The sequence below is a fragment of the Rana temporaria genome, chromosome 13 (assembly GCF_905171775.1).
Source record: "Rana temporaria chromosome 13, aRanTem1.1, whole genome shotgun sequence".
NCBI classification, from domain to species: Eukaryota; Metazoa; Chordata; class Amphibia; order Anura; family Ranidae; genus Rana; species Rana temporaria.
The window spans coordinates 46337654-46359688 of record NC_053501.1 but is presented as its reverse complement, the minus strand read 5'-3'; the positions used below and the strand labels follow the sequence as shown (position 1 = coordinate 46359688).

The following is a 22035-nucleotide window of genomic DNA, read 5'->3' as shown; positions in this document are numbered from 1 at the left end:
TATAATTCTAATGTATTATTAAAGTAGACCTAGACTCTGGAAACCATGACCAAAAAAGTAGAGGACAAAGGACTAATAACCGATAATGTTTGTTGGTTCCCTGCAGTTGTTCTTTGTCCAGAACCAACATACTACATCTCCTCAGAGAAACGTTAGGCCCCTTTCATACGATCGGACTGTTCAGGTGAGCCAGTCAGTTTTGACGGCGGACCTGAACAGCCACTCCATGCAGTCCTATGGAGCGTCGGATGTCATCGGAGACATGTCTGCTGACATCCGACCCGATCCGCCAAAATCGGATGGATAGCGATATGTCCCCATCCGTCCATGGCGGATGATCTGTTTTCATCAGATCTCCCCATAGGAGACAGCGGTGCTGCACAATCCCCTCCCCGCTCAGTGAGCAAAGAGGGACTTGTCATCCGCCGGCTCAGTGGAGATCAGCGGAAAGATCTCTCGCTGAGCCAGCGGGAGCTGGCTGATTCCGTAGCAACGGAGTTCGCCTGTGTGGAAGAGTTATGCCGCGTACACATCGGTTATTTATCCATAGGTTAAGAAAAAGCAATCTTGTTTTAAATTTAACCGATGGATACCTAACCGATAGAAAAAAAACGATCGTTAGTAGGCACAACCATCGGTTAAAAATCCACGCATGCTCAGAATCAAGTTGACGCATGCTTGGAAGCATTGAACTTCGTTTTTTTCAGCACGTCGTTGTGTTTTACGTCACCGCGTTCTGACACGATTGGCATGACCGATCGTGTGTACGCGGCATTAGAGAAACAAGGTGGTGGGGCACTGGAATGCCAGACTTTTTTTCCATGCTGTGTCTTGGTGTGGTAGCAGCCATCTTGGTGGAGGTTTAGAGCTTTGATTCCTTGTGTCAAACCAGCCCTGAAGAGGTAAATAATGCAGGAGCAATAGGTTTCTTATACTGCATGTCTTCGGATACAGCTTCCTGAGGAACAGTTAGCAGCACAATAGTGACATAACTGTCAATAAAGATGGCCTTAGATGACCTCTTACAGTATATCCAGATATAAAGCTATAAGGCTATAGGAAGTAGAGACCCTAGGCGTTGTCACATGTCAGAAAATGCATTGCAACTTTTCATGGGGAATTAAATTAAATGTTTTCATGCATGATTAACCCAACTTTCAGGATTCACACATTTTTCTAATTAAATGCAATTAGAAAATTGTGTAAATCTTGGGTAAAGTTGTTTGAATCTTTTGTAAAAACATGGATAAATAGACTTAGTTTACTAAGTCACTAACCTTTTTATCAAATTATTGGTTCATATCCCAGGTAAGTTAGGTTGAATCCACTTTGCTTTTCAAAAAGCTGTTTCTATGAGGTTTGTTGGCAAACATGAAACCCTAACTTTATTTGCTTCACTTCTTTGATGCTCCTAGAATGGCCTTTTATCATCAGACTTTGGGAAACACCTCAATGAAGTTGAATATTTGCTCCAAAAACATGCCTTAACTGAAGCTGACATTGCTACACAAAATAACAAAGTGAATTCTTATAACACAGCTATGCAGAAGTTCATCACCGAAGAAGGTAAGTTAATAATACTTGACTTTTTAATTTATTACTGAGATACATATAGTTCTGGTAGTGTAATTCACGTCAAATGAGACACTGCATTGATCCATTAAGACATCCCATGTGCAACAATTTCAGGTTCATGACATGGGCATGTCAGGAGTAAAAATCTGTGCCTCATTCATCAAACTACTAAACAAAGAATAACAAATTCATAAAAACCAACCAGATTTACCTTTTTTCCTTTTTGTTTTTGGTATATAAAGAGTATCTAATTTGTTGGGCCACACATTGGTCTAATGGTCTGTGATCTTTTAAGAACAACCAGTTTGGTTGCTGTTAATGGAGAATACATTTTCATACTCTCTTTCCTGTGGGGGAGAGGCTACATTGCCTGGGATCCTGTTAATGCAAATATGTCCATATTGTAATTGAAAACCATAATGCTTAATTCCTGACTAGATGGCATTGGGACTGAACGAAGAGAACAGGAAAGAGTACCTGTAATATAGGCTGGTCAGGGGAGGGTCGTGGTCACTGTGGAGGAGTGTCCATGCTACAGTCCAGAGTCTAGTAGTGGTCTAAAAAGGCTGAAGCTGGTTGCGTAATCCAGAGAACAGTTTTAAGGTAAGGGCAGGCAGATGTCAAGCTTTATCCAGTGAACAGTTTTGAAATTAGAACAGGTAGCAGTCAAGCATAATCCAGAAAACAGTCTGAGGTCAAGACAGGTAGTGGGCTAGCATAATCCAGTAAATAATCCAATCTTTGGGCTGGTGGCATTCTGAAAGATTATTCCAAGTTCAAGGCAGAAGTTGGCAACAAAGGAATCCAAGACAAGTTGAGAGGTAGGAACACACAATATACAAAAGGTAGGGAGCAGAATGCTATCACAAGCCCACAACTATATGCTTGCAATGCTCAAATAGAATGCCACAGCCAATCAGGGTAGTGGAGGAGGCCAAAGCAGCGCAGCAGTGCTGCCTAGCAACCCATGACACTATAGAGGCAGTGCAACACTGCCAGCCAATGAAGGAGGAAGGAGGTGATATCCACGGAACAGGCCAGCCCATTCCCTAGTAACAGAGATTCTGCTGCAAAGAAGGCAAAAGGGAAATAGGGGGCATCTTTTCATCTGCCGGATAGCAGATAACAGAGAAGGTTGACTCATTCTCCTTACAGTAGCATGCAGGGCTGTAGATATGTTTTTTCCTGGGGGGAGGGGTTTCAGCCTTAGGAAAAATATAAGTAGGCAAGGTGCACAACGCATTGCAGTGAATTATGGGTGTGGCAAAATTGCAGTTAAAGGTTCTTAATACTTGAGCCTACTTGCTATGTACTTGTTATGGCATGGTCCTTTTACCCACAAAATATGCTTTAGTTACTGTGACACAATTGAGAGTTTAACAGACATGTACAAACCTCAGCACAATCATTTGTAAAAATTCTTCCATTACATATTATTTTTTTCTGCACAGTCTACCTCCAAGAAGAACTTCATTAATACTGTGGCTACTGAACAACCAGTAAATATTGTACAATATAAAGAGTGCAGTAGTCAGGAGTATATAAAACACTTAGGAGCAGATCCACAAAGATCTGCCCCGGCGCATCGTATCCAAGATACGCTACGCCGCCGTACCTTACCTGGCTTTAAATCGAATCCATCAAGAATTTGCGCCGTAAGTTATGGCGGCGTAGTGTATCTCAAGCGGCGTAACGGCGCGGAATTCAAATCGGCGATTAGGGGGCGTGTTTCATTTAAATGAAGCGCGTCCCCGCGCCGAATGAACTGCGCATGCGCCGTCCCTAAATTTCCCACCGTGCATTGCGCTAAATGACGTTGCAAGGACGTCATATTTTTTAACATAGACGTGAATTACGTCCATCCCGATTTACGGACGACTTACACAAAAAAAAAGAAAAAATCAAAATAAACGCGGGAACGACGGCCATACTTAACATGGCAAGTCTAACTATACGCCACAAAACAGCAGCTTTAACTATACGCCACAAAAAGCCGACTAGAGACGACGTAAGAGAATGCGACGGCCGCGCGTACGTTCGTGGATCGTCGGAAATAGAAAATTTGCATACTCAACGCGGAAAGCGATGAGAACTCCACCCAGCGGACGCCAAAGTATTGCATCTAAGATCCGAAGGCGTACAAAGCCATACGCCTGTCGGATCTAACCCAGATGCTGTCGAATTTTGGTTTGAGGATTCAAACCAAAGATACGACGCGGGTAATTTGAAAGTACGCCGGCGGAATCAGTAGATACACCGGCGTACTCGCTCTGTGGATCTGCCCCTTAGAGTGCAGTTCTCAGTAGCATGACATATACAGTCCAATGTACAGAGTTTAGTGGTTGCGAGTATGTCATATACAGCCCAGTGTACAGAGTGTAGTGGTCAGGAATATGTCATAAACTGCTGTGTACAAAGTGGAGTGGTGAGACATGCAGTAGCTAACAAAAGTGAGTACAACCCTCACATATTTGTAAATATTTTATTATATTAGGCAGAACCGTGGTGTAGTGGTTAGAACTTTCACCTAGCAGCAAAAAGGGTCGCTGGTTCAAATCCCAACCATGACACCATCTGGCTGGAGTCTGCATGTTCTTTCTGTGCCTGCGTGGGTTTCCTCTAGTTTCCTCTAAAGACATGCTGGTAGGCTGATTGGACAGCAAATTTACATTGTTATACAGACTGTACACTCACTACTTTACATTGTAGCAAAGTGTCCTTTCTTCAGTGTTGTGACATGAAAAGATAGAATAAAATATTTACAAAAGTGTGAGGGGTGTAATTACTTTTGTGATATACTGTATGTCATATACAGCCTGCATACAGAATGCAGTGTTTAGGAGTATGTCATACACAGCCCAGCATACAGAGTGCAGAGGTCAGGAGCTTTTCATATACAGCCCACCCTTCTTCTTTCACCCTGCAGTGCTCACCCCTATCCAAGCTCTCTGGGATTCTTTTCTCCCCACACAGCAAAGATCACCTCTTGGCTCTCTCTGCTTCTCTTACTATAGAGAAGTACTCTTTCTGTACAGCACACTGTCCTGCATTCCTATGTAGCTTTCTCTCCTTTCTAAGGCTCCCGGGAATCATACAGTTCATGCTATGTGTCCAGTAAGTGATACCAAAAGTCTGACCATCCATACAGCCAACCAGATTCCTTCTCCTTTCTCTCTCCTGGACAAGCTGCCCATCCATGGCCTGGGGGGAAAAGAGTAAGTTGCTGTGAGGATGCATGGACTGTGTAGTTCCCATCCCTTAAAATGGCTGCCAGCCTGCTCTGTGGATGGGTGCTTTGGGTGGGGTGGTTTGGACCCCCATATCTGTTCCTCTTATCTATGGCAACATGCAGTCTTTGAAAAAAAAATGTTTATGTATATAATTACGTTGGGTAACCTTTGGTGCAGTTACATACTGTATTTATCAGGGTACCCAAACTTAGACCCAGTCCTGACCCAGTTCCTCTCCTAGTTTATACTTACCTGTCCCCAATCCAGTGACATAGAATGCCTGGATATACACCCTATTGTCAAAAATCTGCTCTGCATAGCATAGGTCTCCTATTCATTCATATGGACTTCCAAAAGCGCATGCATGAGTCTAGAGGGAAGACTTTACACAGATTCTTGTAGTGACATGGAAGTCAACAGAAGGTAGAATCACTAAGATCTGTGGGGGACCAAGACATTGACACACTTAGAAGTGTTGTCTTTTGGTTATTTATCTGAATTTTGAACTGTATTTGGTGGTGTGTAAAAATCAGAGTAGGACTAAGCGCTAAGGAGCCAGGTGGACCAATGAGTATTAGATGCAGCTGTATAAATCTCCTAGGAGTGGAAGCAAAGTAATACAAACCAAGAACAAAAATGAAAACAGCGCACTGAAATTGAGCAAGAGTTAGTAGTCAATGAAGTCGAAAATGTTGTCCTCTTCTTGGACAAGATTTTCCTACATCATTGGCTAATACCTATTGCTCAATTTTAGTGTGCTGTTTTCATTTTTGTTCTTTATTTGGTGGTGTGTGCAGCAGGGGAGGTAAGTATCCACTTCCTCCTTGAAGGTTCAGGTTGTGTAGGTAATTTAACTTTTATGACAGTTTGGCTTTAATTCTCTGTTAAATCTATGATATAGAGTGTTCCTTTTTTATTTGGTTACATAAATGTGTTAAAGTTATTTAAAAAAGTTATTTTACTTTTGAATCTTTACCTTATAGGGTACAAGCCTTGTGATCCACAGTTGATTAAAGACAGAGTTCAACACCTTGAACTTTGTTATCAAGACCTTGTTGCATTGGCAGATCAACGGAAGGCTCGCCTACTACAATGTAGATGTATGTGGAAGTTCTTTGGAGACATGGATGAGATTGAAAGATGGATCAAGGAGAAAGAACACATTTATACTTCTATGGACTTTGGAAAAGATCTTACCACCATTTCTATCCTTCAAAGAAAGCATAAGGCTTTTGAAGATGAACTTAAAGGTTTGGAGTCTATCTTACAGGAAGTCATTAAAGATGGAGAAACTTTGATTGCCAGCAAACATTACGGGGCACCTAAGATTCAAGAACGAATTGAGAATATCAAAGATGAATGGGCACAGCTGAAAGAGTTGGCTGCATTCCGCTGGAAAGTTTTACGTGATACTGAAAACTTTTTCCAGTTTCAGGTTGATGCTGATGATTTAGTTGCCAGATTGCAGGACACATATCGTCTAATGCAAACAGAAGACATTGGTCATGATGAATATTCCACTAACGTGCTGGTGAAAAAACATAAAGACCTTTTAGATGACATCATGCTGAATAGAAATGTCTTAGAAAACCTTAGTCAGCTTGCTCAAAACTTTCCAGAAGAATACAAATCTTCCCCTGAGATAGACAGCCGACTTCAAAAATTGAAAGCACTTTACTCTGATCTGGCATCTCTGGCAGACTTACGCTCCCAAAAACTTCAAGATACTCTGGCATATTACACACTTCTTGGGGAAATAGATTCCTGTGAAATGTGGATGAATGAGAAAGAAAAGTGGCTTCGACATATGGAGATTCCAGAATCCCTTGAAGACATGGGAGTAGTCCAGCACAGGTAACCCCTCTAAACCGAAAAACACCTAGACCACTTTTAGTGTGCCACATGCTTCATATTTTTTTTTAGCTGCACACTACAGTATCATACACCTTTAAAAATAAGTATATTTTCTGTTGGATTAATTGTTGAAGTACCTACTCTTTCTATTACATGTTCCATAATTTAAAACAAATAAAAAATTAAGCAGAGCAGGGCCTATTTTTAAAGATCATGGCAGGTCACAATAGGTACCACCAGAGTCCATTGGCAAGAATTCCCTGCTATATTTTTCACTCTGTTCCCATCCGCTGTCTGTACCCACTTTTGGATGTTCCCACTCTTGCTGTGTTTTCCAAAATATGAAATCAGTTAAAAATTCAGCTAAGGCCTCGTACACACGACCGAACATGTCTGCTGAAACTGGTCTGTGGACCAGTTTCAGCAGACATGTTCGGTCATCTGTACGGGCGACCGGACCGGATTCCCGGGCCGAGCAGACATGTTTCCAGCGGACAAATGTTTCTTAGCATGCTAAGAAACATGTCCGCTGGAAGCCTGTCCGTCGGACATGTTCGGTCCTCTGTATGACTCACCGGACATGTCCGCTCGGCCGAAAGCCCTCGCATGCGTCGAATTGATTCGACGCATGCGTGGAAGCATTGACCTTCCAGGGACGCGCACGTTGCCGCGACGGCGCGGCCACGTCACCGCGTATCCTGTCCGCGCGGATTTCTGTTTGATGGTGTGTACAACCATCAGACAGAAATCTCCGAGCGGACATGTCCGATGAAAACGGTCCGGCGGACCGTTTTCATCGGACTGTCCGCTCGTCTGTACGGGGCCTAAGAGATTGGATCTTATAAGGGCTACAATAGATATTCAGCTTGGAAACTATAGTGAAGAATAAGGTAATGCCAGAAAATGTTTTAACACTTGAACATGTATCAAAAATAATAGTTTTGGTGGAATGACCATTTCAATGCTTTCTTACTCTATAGCAGTGTTTCTCAACTTGTTTTGCAGTCAATGCACCCTTTAAAATTCTGCACAATGTCAAGGCACCTCATTCTAAAATGTAAAAAGGTATTTTAATAGTTTTACATAATGCAGCAAAATCCACACAAGCATTAGAGGTGAATTATTCTTCCAAAGCAAATACACTTTTGCACACTGGTATTGACTAGTATTCCAACGTTTCTCTTCTCCCTCAATTTCTCTAAATCACTCAGCTAATGTGACCCCAGTGCCTGATGGAGAGGGGCAGAGGAGGGTAAAACAATGATGCCATGCAGGCGACTAACATCCTCCTTATCAACTGATGATGTTATCGGTTGTTAGGATGATGGTGGCTAGAAGGTCATAATGGTGCATAAATACCTGTGGCTTTGTGTAACTAAAAGGCAAGCTTATTACACCTGCTTGCTTGTATACAATTTTTGATAAATCTTTAGGTATTTTTTCAAGGCACCCCTGAAGAAACCTCAAGGGTGAAAAAGGCTGCTTTAGGGAACATAAAAATAAGAAAATGCTGTAAAATAAAATATGGGGCAACGTAAAATTTTGCAGACATGTCCAGCATAGCCAAATCTTTAAATAATCACAACTGTTATTTCCATTATTGTATATCTGATCATATCATCACAGGTGGAGTGATCAAGTCACAGTAAGCAATTAGCCCTAAATTACCTTATGTTTTTTGCTGCTGTGAAATGAATACAAAACACCAAATTCAGTAATACATGAAGTGAAAACCTATTTGTATGCTCCTTTTTTATAAAAAAAAGTCTCATCATATGATATTATTAATTTAATTACTAAGGATATTTATCCCGTCTCTTATTTAAATGAAAAATGTGAACATTTAAAAATGGCAGTTTGTCATTGATAACTGATTTTGTTTTAAGAATACATCTAGAACAGCGTTTGCCAATTTACTTGATATAGGGGTGCTCAAGTATGGCCCCTTACATCACCAAATGATCACACACATCATTCAGTGAAAGCAATGCCACAGAAAGCTGTCAGTGATTGCAGATATGCAACAGGAGATGGTCAGAGACTGCAAACACGCTTTAGGGCATGTTGAAGAAGAGCAACATGTTTTAGGAGAAAAAGACTGGAGACTTATTATATGAGACTGCTGACTGTTTAATACTCCCTTTACATATCAATACCTCCTCATTTGTGCTCCCTACAGCCATCTTTAAATTACTTATGCCACATTTGATATTTCTCTCAGCAAATCCATTATAAAAGATCAGAAGAAAACAAATAAAAATGCAAAATTGATAGGCATCATAGGAAAAAATACAGTATTGTCAAAGAAATACTCTAAACCATTACCTATAGGAAGCCACTCTTAGGCCTCTTTCACACGGAGCGGACCGTTTTTGTGTCCGCTCCATGTGTGTCCGTCGGCTCAGCGGGGATCATCCGTAATCCCCGCTGAGCTGTCGGCGGACAGGGCGGTCCCCACACACTGTGCAGAGACCGCCCTGTGTTTCCTCCGCTCTCCCCTATGGGGAATCGGATGAAGACGGACCGTCTGTCCGTCTTCTTCCGATCCGCTCCGCCGGACGGTCCGAAAAACCGGATCCTGACGGACGCGGATGGTTGCCGACGTTAGCGGATGCTCCATCCGCTAACGGTGGCGATCCCATAGGGGTGCAGTACAAGTCCGTAAACGGACTTGTAATAAACGGACGAACGGTCCGCTAATGTGAAAGGGGCCTAAAGAATATTTTTCCTAAAAAGGCCCCTTTCACCTGGGCTGTCCAATCAGGTCCGCCTGTCTGTTTTTCAGGTGGACCTGATCGGACCATCCATTCATCCATATGGAGCGGCGGATTTCCAATCTGATCCTGCATGCCAAATCCAGACGGATGGTGATCCTATTTAACATCCATCTGGTGGATCGGATCAGATGGGATAGGATGAAAACGGACAGGCGGTCTGTTTTTATCCACTCTCCCCATAGAGGAGAGCGGGACTCTGACAGGTCCGTCCCTGCACAGTGAGTGGAGACGGACCTGTCATCCGCCTGCTCAGCAGGGATCAACAAAGCGATCCCCACTGAGCAACGGAGTCCGTCAAACGAATCCGCCCTATGTGAATGGGGCCTTATTGGCTTGTAACTGACCACTGTCTGCAGGGGCCCCAATGGCTGCATAATAAGTGCCAAAGAGCTGCATGCAGACCCACGTTCGCAGGTTGGACACCAGGGAAACACAACATATATATTTTTAAATGTTTATGATATCTAATCTACTTTTTCTAGGTTTAATACTCTGGGTCAAGAAATGAATGCTTTGGGATCGCAAATTGAAAATGTCAATAGTGATTCTGATTCTCTCTTTGAAAGTGGACATCCCAATAGAATGCAAGTGAAACAAGGACAGGATCACATGAATGGCAGGTAATATGGAAACTATTTTCTGTCCTTTGTGTAATATTATTGAAACACCATCTTGTAACCAGCTGACTTTGAGTCGACAAGCTACTGTTAGTGTCATACCTGCTTCTTTCTGCATACAAATCAATAGGTAATGCAAAAGCAGATTGAAGAATACTTAGATGGAGGTAATTTACAGGTCAGAAGGAAGTCAGCTGCAGGTTGAATGCACCTGTCAATGAGCTGGAAGTGATCTTAGAAGCAGCTTCAAACCGATCACAAATGTCAGCTGAATGCAATTAACAGCAAGCTGCATTTGGCTTCCAAAACAAGCCTCAAGCCAGTAGGGCACATTTACACGATAACATTTTAGCAATTGAAACACTCCTTGTCTTTTGTTTATGCAGGTGGGCTGATTTCAAGGAAATGGTTGCTAATAAAAGGAAAGCAGTTGATTCTGCCCTTGGTCTTCACAATTATTTTGTGGAGTGTGAAGAGACCAAGAACTGGATACTGGAAAAGATCAGAGTTGTGGATTCCATTCAGAACCTTGGAGATGACCTGGCCTCAGTCATGTCAATTCAGAGGAAGCTCTATGGCATTGAGAGAGATCTCGGTGCTATCGAGACAAAACTTGTTACTCTACAAGAAGAGGCAAAAAAGCTGGCTGACGAAAATCCAGATCGGTCCCAAGATGTTTTTGACGGATTAATTGAGATCAATAATACCTGGCAAGAGCTGCACAAGGCACTACAAAATCAAGAGGACTCCCTGGGGGAGAGCAGTAAGCTCCAAAAGTTTTTGGTTGATTTGTTTGACTTTGAGACATGGCTTTACAGAGCCCAGCAGGCCACAGCTTCAGAAGACACACCGAGCTCCTTAACAGAAGCAGAAGAACTGTATAATAATCACCTTGCTCTTAAAGACGATATAGAGCGCCATGAACCTGATTTCCGTGAAGTTGTTGACACAGGCAAGAATGTAACCAGTGGACAAGATGACCCTCAATATCAACAACTTGCAGACAGGGTTAAAGATATAGAAGTGGGATGGGATGCCCTCCTTAAGATGTGGAGCAACAGAGAACATTTTCTTTCACAGTGTCTAGCATTTCAGTGGTTCTTGAAAGATTCCAAACAGTCTGACGCCATTTTGAGAAATCAGGTACATTTTAAAAATATTCTTAAACTAACTGTGTAACAAAGGGTTAAAGTAGAACACAAGACAAAACTATTTTATTTTAGTCTTAGGCCTCGTACACACGACCGAGTTACTCGTCGGGCGAAACACATCGTTTTCCTCGTCGAGTTCCTTGTTAGGCTTGTCAAGGAACTACTTAGGGACCCCCTATTCAGGTAGACCCCGTTTCCTTGGCGCTGCACTTTTTTCTACATTTTCTTTAGTTGCTGATGATAAGAAATAAGACCTGCAGTGGAGGTACCAGAGATTCCAGAGAACATCTGGAACTAAAACGGTAGGACTTGAGAGAGGCTAAACTTGATGTTCATTGGTCTTTTTAAACAAATGAAATTTATTTAAATAATAAATAAATTCATGGTGCAACAAAACAGAACTGCACATGCCTTGACATATAAGACAGTTCACATGTGTATTTCCACTTTTTATTTATATGTTTATATGTTTTACTGTGTAATTTACACTTCAGTTTTACTGTGTAGAGTCTAATGATTTTCTTCATTTCGTAGGAATATACTCTTACTCACACCGAATTACCCAGTACATTACAAGCATCACAAAACAGACTGAAGAAACATGAGGATTTCTTAACTACTATGGAAAATAATGAAGAGAAGATTGCTGGAACTATAGAAAATGCAAAAAAATTAAACAGTGACAAAAACCTTTTTGCAGATAAGGCTTTGGACAAAGCAGCTTCAATCCATGAAAAGTAAGTACTGTAGAATATTTTGCAGAAGGTTTCAGCTAATTGGATGATTTGGACCTAACTTGAACTGGGATGATTCCCTGCCTCCCAAAGCTTGCAATTTACAGGGGATCTTTGTCTTACTGCTTTTTACATTTGTTGGCTGTCTCACCAGCCTTCCATGCAATGCGCAAATTTCAGCCGGTTCCTAATGAAGCAGCCCAAATGCACTTCTTGAGTGGTTCTGTAGGCCTCCTCCCTTTAAGAGATCCTTTGATTGAAAAATCAAGGAAACTGGGTGAGAACCTGCTAGCCAAACTGCTTGTGGTGGCTGTTAGAACAAAATAGCGCAGCGGGGGAATTTGTCCATCAGCACTGTATAGTGTGGATGGAGGGATCAGTTAAATATGTTTTTGTTCATCCTGCAAGCTACACGACAAAAATCAAACAGTGTACGGCCAGCCTTAGTATCTGGGATTGACAACAAAGATAGATTTCAATAAAAGTTTTGCATGGGGAAAGGCTGATAAATATGGAAACCACTAACATCAACCATGCCAGCCAGAATATATTAAAGAGGAACTCTTTCAATTAACATGAACTATTTTGATTCTTTATGCTGCTAGCATTAGTAAACAGATAGGGTGGTATATTATATTTACTTGTGATAGGGAAACTCAGAACTCAAAGGTTCCCAATAACACGTTGACTGCTGAACCACATTCAAAAAGATGTATTTAATATTCAAGCCTATAGTTTTAGCCATAGGCAGGGGAGCAAACTTATACAGTAAATGGCGATACATTCAAAAATAATTGCTCTACGTAGCTAGGGAGAACAATACACTGTATATGTTTTACTAAAAGGGTGTGATCTAGCTAGCTAAAGTGTCTTTGAAGTCAAATCTTGATTGAAATGCAAAATACAGTACTTTGTTGTCAATTCCAAGGCTCGTTGGCTGACCATGTCTTTAAAAGCCGAGTTAGAATTCTTTGCAAATTAAGGTGTAAATATAGCCTTTGAACACAATCAAGACAATTGTTACACAATATGAATCTAACAGAACATACAACCAATATATATATATATATATATATATATATATATATATATATATATATATATATATATATATATATATATATATATATATACCAAATCAGAAATGCATGTTTTGATAATCCGGAATAAATGTTTGATAAACTCCATTTACCTGATCACTTGTTTTAACCTTTTTTTTATTTTTATTTATTTTACACTTCTTCAGTTGCTTCCTGGTTTCTGGCCCTAGCCAAAATGTTGTCATACATCACAGGAGTATTCCTGGGCTTTTTTCTCCTTTCATCTAGAGCAGTGGTTCTCAACCTGGGGGTCGGGACCCCCTCAGGGGTCAAATGATGATTAGCCAGGGGTCACCAGATCCTGGGCTGTTCCTGAAGCCCACACTGTTTTCCCAGGAAGGGAGATGATAAGGGGGGAGGAACAAAGAAAAAGGGAGAGAAAGGAAAAAAATAGAGAGCAAGAAAGACAGTTAGAGGGAAAGATGGGGGAAATAAACAAGGAATTAGAATAGAGAGAGATAAAAGGGAAAGAAAGGAGAACAAAGAAGAAGGGTGGTACATCCTAAAATGTACGAGTGGAAGGCACTCAGGGAGGGCTAAATGTCCGCAGGTTAGGGGCGCAAAATATTTGTCTTGCCTTGGGTGCTTTCAACTCATGCTATGAAAATAATTTTACTGTTAGGGGTCCCCACAACTTGGGAAATTTTATCAAGGGGTCACGGCACTAGAAGGTTGAGAACCACTGATCTAGAGGAAGAGAGGAGGGGCATTCTCAGTTGAGCACATTTTTCTGCCTGCATGCCTGAGCTAAGGCCGAAGAAATTCCAGGAAGTAAATGCTACATGAATCATCTGCCCTTAGTCAAGATGACCACAGCTAGATATACTAGAGGGGTGTTTTTCAAAGGGATTTCTTAACAAGATAAAGCATGGAGACATGGATGGATGTGTGCCTTTGCTTTTAATATTACAAATTAAATATTTAATTTTTAGTTTTTGGTGTTTAGATTCAGTTAAGTCCCATTTAAAAAATGTGGAGATATTTTCCTTGTCCTCCTTTCATCATCAAAATCCAAGAAGATCTGAATTTCTTCTGAGCCTGTGTGTTCTCATTCTTCAATACATCCGAGTCTCCTTCTGTTGATAGACTTGAAGAGATTAGAGATTTTTTTTTCCCCAACTCACTCCACCTAAAGTGACAGGCCCGGATTCAGAAACAAGATACGACGGCGTATCTCTTGATACGCCGTCGTATCTCTGAGTGCGGGCCGTTGTATCTATGCGCCTGATTCAGAGAATCAGTTACGCATAGATATCCCTAAGATCCGACTGGTGTAAGTATCTTACACCGTCGTACCTTAGGCTGCATAATCACGCTGGACGCTAGGTGGCGCTTCCGTATAGTTAGGCGAGGAATATGCAAAATAGGTATTTACGCCGATTCAGAAACGTACGTCCCGCCTGCGCATTTTTTTACTTCGTTTACGTTAGGCTTTTTTCGGCGTATAGTTACCCCTGCTATATGAGGCGTATGGTGTCATTAAAAACGACACCAGAGCATTTTTCTCTACGTGAAAAATGGCCATTAAAAATTTAGAACATGCTCTCATTTTTCTCGTCGTTTTTTCACGTTGTGAAAAACGGTCATGTGTAGGCTTTAACGACGGGGGAAAAAAAGCGCATGCTCAGAAGCAAGTTATGAGACGGGAGCTCTCGTTCTGGTAAAACTAGCGTTTGTAATGGAGATAGCACATTTATCACGCTGTAACAGACTGAAAAGCACGAAAACTGAAAAGCACGAATCGTCTCTCACCAGACTTTTACTAACACTAAATTAGCAAAAGCAGCCCAAAGGGTGGCGCCATCCGAATGGAACTTCCCCTTTATAGTGCCGTCGTACGTGTTGTACGTCACCGCGATTTGCTCGAGCATTTTTTTTCACGATCGTGTGTACGCGGCATTATTAGTTTAAATCCCACCTGTGTCCAAAATGTTGTTCTTTGAGAATTTGATAGATTTGGAAATACTTCTGTCAATATTTTATTGCCATCTGTGACCCAATGGAGAGATGTCATCTCACTTCCTGTTCCTGTAACTACAGGATGAGAAATATAGGGAGCATAATTCATTAAAATAGGAAGATACAGGCAGTAAAATAACCTGACAGAGATTATAGCCCTTCCAGATTTAAAGTAGAACTATGGCCTCCCATCAAAAAATAAATGCTGCAGCTCTTAGAACTAAATACAAAACATTTTTTTTTTCATTCTGGATACAGCAAGGGTGGGATTTAGCCCTTTTTGCCATCTGTGTCTCATTGTGGAGATTTCCCTTCACTTCCTGTCCCATAGCCAAACAGTGAGTAAAAGGAAATCCCTAAAAATTTATGGAATTTCTTGTCCCCATTGGAAGATTTCCCCTCTATTAATTTTCAGAGGACAATCTGAAATTTGGGATTTTCTTTTACTTTCACTTTTTATGATAATGGTAATCAGGACAGATAGAGAGGGTCTTGATCAGCAGATCCAATATAGGAAAGAGATTGAGGTCAAGGGAACTGGTGGTTCTAGGGTGAAGGATGCAAATATCTCCAGTGCAGAGCATTCGCTCGCTCCCAGGGGATTACTCTGATACGGCCAGTCTATGAACCTACTATGAATTACTGATTCGGCTCTATATACAGTATACTCCTATGGTTGCATGGAGCTTAGCCGACTGACTCAGTGCACTACCCGGAAATATACTTCTAGATTTTCCTAGTTCCTTCTCGAAGGGCTGGTTGTCGTTTCTCTGTACTTACCTTCCCCTGTGTGTAGCTTCATCCTGGAGATATTTGCATCCTTCACCTAGGAACCACCGATTCCCTTGACTTCGCTCTCGCACTGCGCTCTCTCCGCATGAGTCAATCTCTTTCCTATATTGGATATCTTCATTAGCTATCTGCTGATCAAGACTTGAGTGATTTGCAAGATAGTGAGACCCTTTCTTTGCTCTTGCAATCACTGTATCCTGCATTGCGTCCTGAAGAAGCCTTACGGTGAAACACGTTGATGCACTCGGGCTCTTATCATATTATATGCATTTCATATGTATGATTTTTATTAATTGTTATGTCCCTTTTTATATCACGTATGTGTCTTTTTTCTATTAAAATCATGTCTATATATGCTTCTATTGTTTACTGTGCCGTTAAAGTCCGAATTGGGTTCACCTTTGGGTTCCCTTCTCCCTTTATTTTATATCAGATGGAAAATATGGTCTCCATCCGTCTGGACAGGATCGGATAGCAGCGGGTGTCAGTGAACATGTCACCGCTGACATCCGCCGCTCCTTAGGAATGAATGGAGTGTCTGATCATGTCCCTGATTGGAAAGCCCATGTGAAAGTATCTGGTGTCTCCATTGGACAGAATTCTCATCATTCATTGTCCCAGCAGGAAGTGAGGAGAAATCTCCCTAATGGGGACGCATGCCATAAATAAAAATCTGACCAAAGTTCTGTCACTTACCTACTTTGACTAAAGTTAAAAATTAATAACTTCCACATGCCTGCACTTTATACCTGCTAGAAACTGTGGGCCAGATTCACAAAAGAGATACGACGGTGTATCTCCTGATACGCCGTCGTATCTCTGAGATACGATTGTCGTATCTATGCGGCTGATTCATAGAATCAGTTACGCATACATAGCCCTAAGATCCGACAGGTGTAATTGACTTACACCGTCGGATCTTAGGCTGCAATTCTAGGCCGGCCGCTAGGTGGCGATTCCATTGCGGTCGGCGTAGAATATGCAAATGACTAGTTACGCCGATTCACGAACGTCCGCTTTGCCCGTCGCTCTAAATTTACGTTGTTTCCGTAGAGATACGCAGCGTAAAACTAAGGGTGCCCTCTAGGTGGCCTAGCCAATGTTAAGTATGGCCGTCATTCCCGCGTCAAAATTTTTAATTTCACGTCGTTTGCGTAAGTCATCCGTGAATGGCGCTGGACGCCATTTATGTTAACGTCGAAACCAATGACGTCCTTGCGACGTCATTTAGCGCAATGCATGTCGGGTAATTTTACGGACGGAGCATGCGCAGTACGTTCGGCACGGGAACGCGCCTAATTTAAATGGTGCCCGCCCCATTTGAATTAGGCGGGCTTGCGCCGAGCGGATTTACGTTACACCGCCGCAAGTTTACAGGTAAGTGCTTTGTGAATCAGGCACTTACGCTGTAAACTTGCGGCGGTGTAACGTAAATGGGATACGTTACGCCGCCGCAGCGTAACGTATTTGTATGTGAATCTGGCCCTGTATTACTTTTTTATATAACTTGAAAATAAAGACAACTGATATATTTATATTTTGATAGACAATCATTAAAAATTATGTTATTTCAACAAAAAAGTGTACTAACAAATGTAGTGGCATGCAAGTTCCTAACATTCATGGTTTAATATGACTTGTAAAGATAAACAAGGAATCTATGGCCAACAGCTCTGCTGTGAGATGGATTTCAGACATGGAACAGATTGGGGGGGAATTACTAAAAAGCTCTGCATAGAAGCCAATCAGCTTCCAGGTTTTATTGCTAAAGCTTAATTGAATAAGCTGAAGTTAGAAGCTGATTGGCTTCTATGCACAGCTGCACCAGATTCCAGAAACAAAGCAACAGAGTGCTCCAGTTTAATGAATCAATTCCATTGAATTCTTGTAGATCTGATTCTTTTGATTGATCGATTTAATATTGCTTTCAGATATGCAGTGAATGTGAATAAAGCTAAAGAGGTGTCATCTCTGCTGAAGGACCATGTCGATCTTCAGGATTTCCTGGAAAACTGTGATGAGGTAGATATAAATGTGTTTTTATTATATCATCTGATGAAACAGATGGGGTTATTTACGAAAGGCAAATCCACTTTGCACTACAAGAGCAAACTACAAGTGCAAAGTGCACTTGGAAGTGCAGTCACTGTAGATCCGAAGGGGACATGCAAGGAAAATAAAAAAAAACAGCATTTTAGCTTGCACGTGATTGGATGATAAAATCAGCAGAGCTTCCCCTTATTTCAGATCTACCCCTCAGATTTACAGCGACTGCACTTTCAAGTGCACTTTGCACGTGTAGTTTGCACTTGTAGTGCAAAGTGGATTTGCCTTTCGTAAATAACCCCCAAAGTCAGCTTCAGAGTTTAGAAGGCAGCAGGATATTGACACACAATCCAGTTTTTTACATTTCTTAGGGCTGGTTTACACCACAACTTTACATATATACACACACTTAACTCACACAGCAATGTAAGCCTATTCATTCTATAAGTATGCATTTTACATAGATCTGCAACATGTACAGGTAACCAAATTAAAGTTTCAGTGTTACCAGAATCATAGGTATTAGATAATTTAATGTTTCTGAAGATCTAAAAAAAAATTGTGATATATTGCAGATAAACTTTTCCTAGATATGGTGGCTTCATTAGTTTCCTTTTTTTTAGGCCTTATTTCCTTTGATTTTACCTGGTGATCCTGCCAGTATTATGCAGGACTATAGTACACCTTCCTATCTCTCTTCATCTCCATAACTTAGGAGGCAATGGGCTCCATTCACAAAGCGGTATCTTGCCATATCCGAGTATGCGAAAAGATACCGCACAGCATTTAAAAAAACGTTTTTTTGACATTCACTTAAAAGTGATTTAATGAAGTCATGTGGTATTTTAGTAGTAAACACATGCAGTAATATAACGCCTGGCGGTAGCCGACCTATTTATTAACACAGGCATTGTTAAGGAGCGGGTGGCCGCCCATGTCCGTAACAACCACTAAACAACATGGCTGCCCGCTCCTTAACAACCGATGAGTCATCAGCCGATGAGTCATCGACTGGTGCAAACACTGTTTACATATGCGTGAACGACCTACATATGCGCTCACTTCTGTGTGCGAGCACGGAGGGATGGGAGCTATAATTTTAAAAATGTATTTATTTATTTTTATTTAATTTTTTACGCAATCCCTGTAACTTTTTTTATCACTTTTATTCCTATCACAAGAAACCCCTTATGATAGCAAAGAGGCATGGGCAGTCCTCTTTGTGGAGACATCTGGGGTCTATAAGTCCCCGGGTCTCTACTCTAGCCTTGAAAGGATCAGATCCAAATAAAAATAAAAACATTGATCTAATCCTTAAAAAAATAAAAATGTACATCTGCCCTAAACTGGAAGTAACGTCATGACGTCGCTCTGGTCCTCCTACCTAGATCATAGAGGTGAGGAGAGACGATCTGGTCTCTTTTCACCTCTGTGGCTAGCCGCAAAAACCGCCGGATCATTTCCTGGGCTGAAAATGGTAAGCCCGAGAAACACTGGAAAATGGCAGTAGGGGGGATGACCTCTCCCGCTGCTTCTAAAAGAGATCTTCCAGATAATTTTTTGGGCTCTGCGGTGAGAATGGTAAGCCCAAGAAACACCAGCGAGTGGTGGGGGTGGGGAAATTACCCCTTCCACTGCTTTTAAAACTAATTCATTCAGTGTTCTGTGAATGTGAAAACTACAAGTACCAACAGCCTTTGCGGCTGTTAGCTTGCAGTTTGAACTACCTTACTTTTTTGTAAAGATGAACTCATCCTTTAATTTTTCTTTACCGTCTAGACTATTTTCTTTGTCAGTGTGTTTCTACATATGGGTGACTAAGTCATCATACTGGGCATGGATAGCTATTTTGCATACACTGGCATAGAGCTATTTGACATTGAAGGACAATGTTTGTACGGGCTCTGATGAGCCTTTTTTTCACTTTATTTTCATCTGGTAGTCCTGTAAATAAATACACATACTGTCCCTGGCTACCTTTACCCCACTGTATCTATGGAGGCAGCCATGGTTGCCACCCAGGCTGGACTACTAATATGTCTTTCTTTGTTCATCTCTCTTACATAGTGGGTAATGGAATTAGTAGTTTACATGAGAAAGAAAAGATATTTGTTGTTTTCAGTTTAGCTGACAGGCAGTAAAAAGATAAAGGGGTATTTTCTGTACTTGCTGGAATTGTTCTTAGGCTAAAAAATGTAAACTAATGAAGCCACTACTACATCTGAAGCCTCGTACACACGACCGAGGAACTCGACAGGCGAAACACATCGTTTTCCTCGTCGAGTTCCTTGTTAGGCTGTCGAGGAACTCGACAAGGCAAACTTCTCCATTCCCGTCGAGGAAACAGAGAACTTGCTCTCTTTTTGGCTCGTCGAGTTTCTCGACAGTTTCCTCGACGAAAATGTACACACGACTGGTTTCCTCTGCAAAAAAATATCTCCCAGCAAGTTTCTTGCTGGTTTTTGCCGAGAAACGTACGAGGCCTAAGGGCTAGTAAACTGCAATATATGAAATCTTTTTTTCTTTGGTTAGTTATGCTCTAACTAAAGAAAGAGATCTATTCCTTATTGGGACAATGAAAATTGACATCGGAATCATGCTTTGATATACCGTATGTTCCTCATTAGCCATTGTTAGGTCATTAGATATAGGTTCAATATGTTGACCTGAAATATTGTCTAGATAGAAGACAACTGTCTTCTAAACCCTTGAAACCCGTGGTTGATACTGAATATTTGTGTCTGCAGAATTTCAGCTATCAGTTGTAACTGATGTTATCTGATGTTTTTACAGCTAACAATCTGGATCAATGAAAAAATGTTGACTGCTCAAGATACATCCTATGAAGCAGCTCGTAATTTGCACAGCAAGTGGCTGAAACACCAAGCTTTTAAAGCTGAAATTGAGTCCAACAAAGACAGACTACAGAACATTGACATGGTAAATGCTGGATTATCTTTTTGCTCTTCAAGGGGAAATTATAATGGCTCTAGGGTCCCTTTACAGCTTTGTGGTCCTAATGTGTGTTAATGCGTGTTATGATATGTGTTGTGTTATGGCAACCCATTCATTTAAATGGGCTTCCAACGCACCAAACAGAACCAAAATCAGACTTATATTTCTTGCAACAAATAGTATCAAAATAAAAGGAGATGGTTTATAAAAAAAAAATTCTGTTGCGATACTGGCCAACAACCTAAATTGATGTTTCCCCTCAAGGGCTGGACTTTGTAGGCACAGATTGTATAACCACAAAAGGGTAAAAATCCAGCCCTTGAGGGGAAACTTTTTTCTGCAACAAATAGTAGAGCAAACCTGTGTGCTGTGAAGTGCTGCCACGAGAGTATGTTGGGGGTGCCATTCCAAAAGAATAGTCCTGCAAAGCACCCCACCATAGTATGTACATTTCTGGTGAGCTGGAGTAACACATAAGACAGGTGAAAAGGCAGCCTTTTTTTTAGTTTTATATTATTTTTATAGTTTAAGTTTATATGGTTTAAACTCTCTTTTTATATCTGTTTTCACTGTATGTGTACAATATCTGTTTTACAAATAATCATGTTATACATGACAAAGGATTCCCAGAACACCCTGGCTTAACTAAAGAGATGGCACAGCAAACAGTATGCTTTTAGGCCTGTTGTAACTAACTGAAATGTCAAAAAGAGCTATCTGATTTACTGCCCTTGGAAAATGTGAAAACAAGCCTAATGCCCTGTACACACCATCACTTTATGTGATGAAAAAAAATGACTTTTTTAAAAACGTCACTTTAAATGACCGTGTGTGGGGGAAAACGTCGTTTTATGTCTTGTAAAAAACAACAAAAAAAAATTGAAGCATGCTTCAATTTTATGTGTCGTTTTTCAAAACGTCATTTTTTACTTCACAGAAATTGACCGTGTGTAGCAAAAAACGTTGTTTAAAACGACGTTTTTTCACCCACGCATGCCCAGAAGCTACTTATGAAGCAAGCTTCAATGGAAAAACGTGGTGAACGTAACCTCGCTTTGCTAGAACATTGTGAGAAAAACGATGGTGTGTAGGCTTTGAAAATTTAAGTTTCAAAAACGTCATTTTTTACTTAACAGAAAATGTCGTTTTTTTTCATCACATAAAGTGATGGTGTGTACGGGGCATTATACTCCACCTCCTGACTCAAAGGGGTTGTAAAGTCAGAAGGTTTTTTATCTTAATGCA

At 41.1% G+C, this 22035-nt stretch overlaps 1 protein-coding gene across 1 annotated transcript in view; it reads left to right on the top strand.

The window, feature by feature from the left end:
* Window positions 1–22035, top strand: part of LOC120920691 (spectrin beta chain, erythrocytic-like) — a 131911-nt gene that overhangs the window by 74084 nt on the left and 35792 nt on the right. The window contains exons 13-19 of the mRNA XM_040332903.1: window positions 1416–1566; window positions 5789–6659; window positions 9919–10056; window positions 10440–11196; window positions 11739–11941; window positions 17721–17811; window positions 20629–20775. Coding sequence (XP_040188837.1) covers window positions 1416–1566; window positions 5789–6659; window positions 9919–10056; window positions 10440–11196; window positions 11739–11941; window positions 17721–17811; window positions 20629–20775 — 2358 coding nt within the window. The remainder of the gene's footprint in view (window positions 1–1415; window positions 1567–5788; window positions 6660–9918; window positions 10057–10439; window positions 11197–11738; window positions 11942–17720; window positions 17812–20628; window positions 20776–22035) is intronic.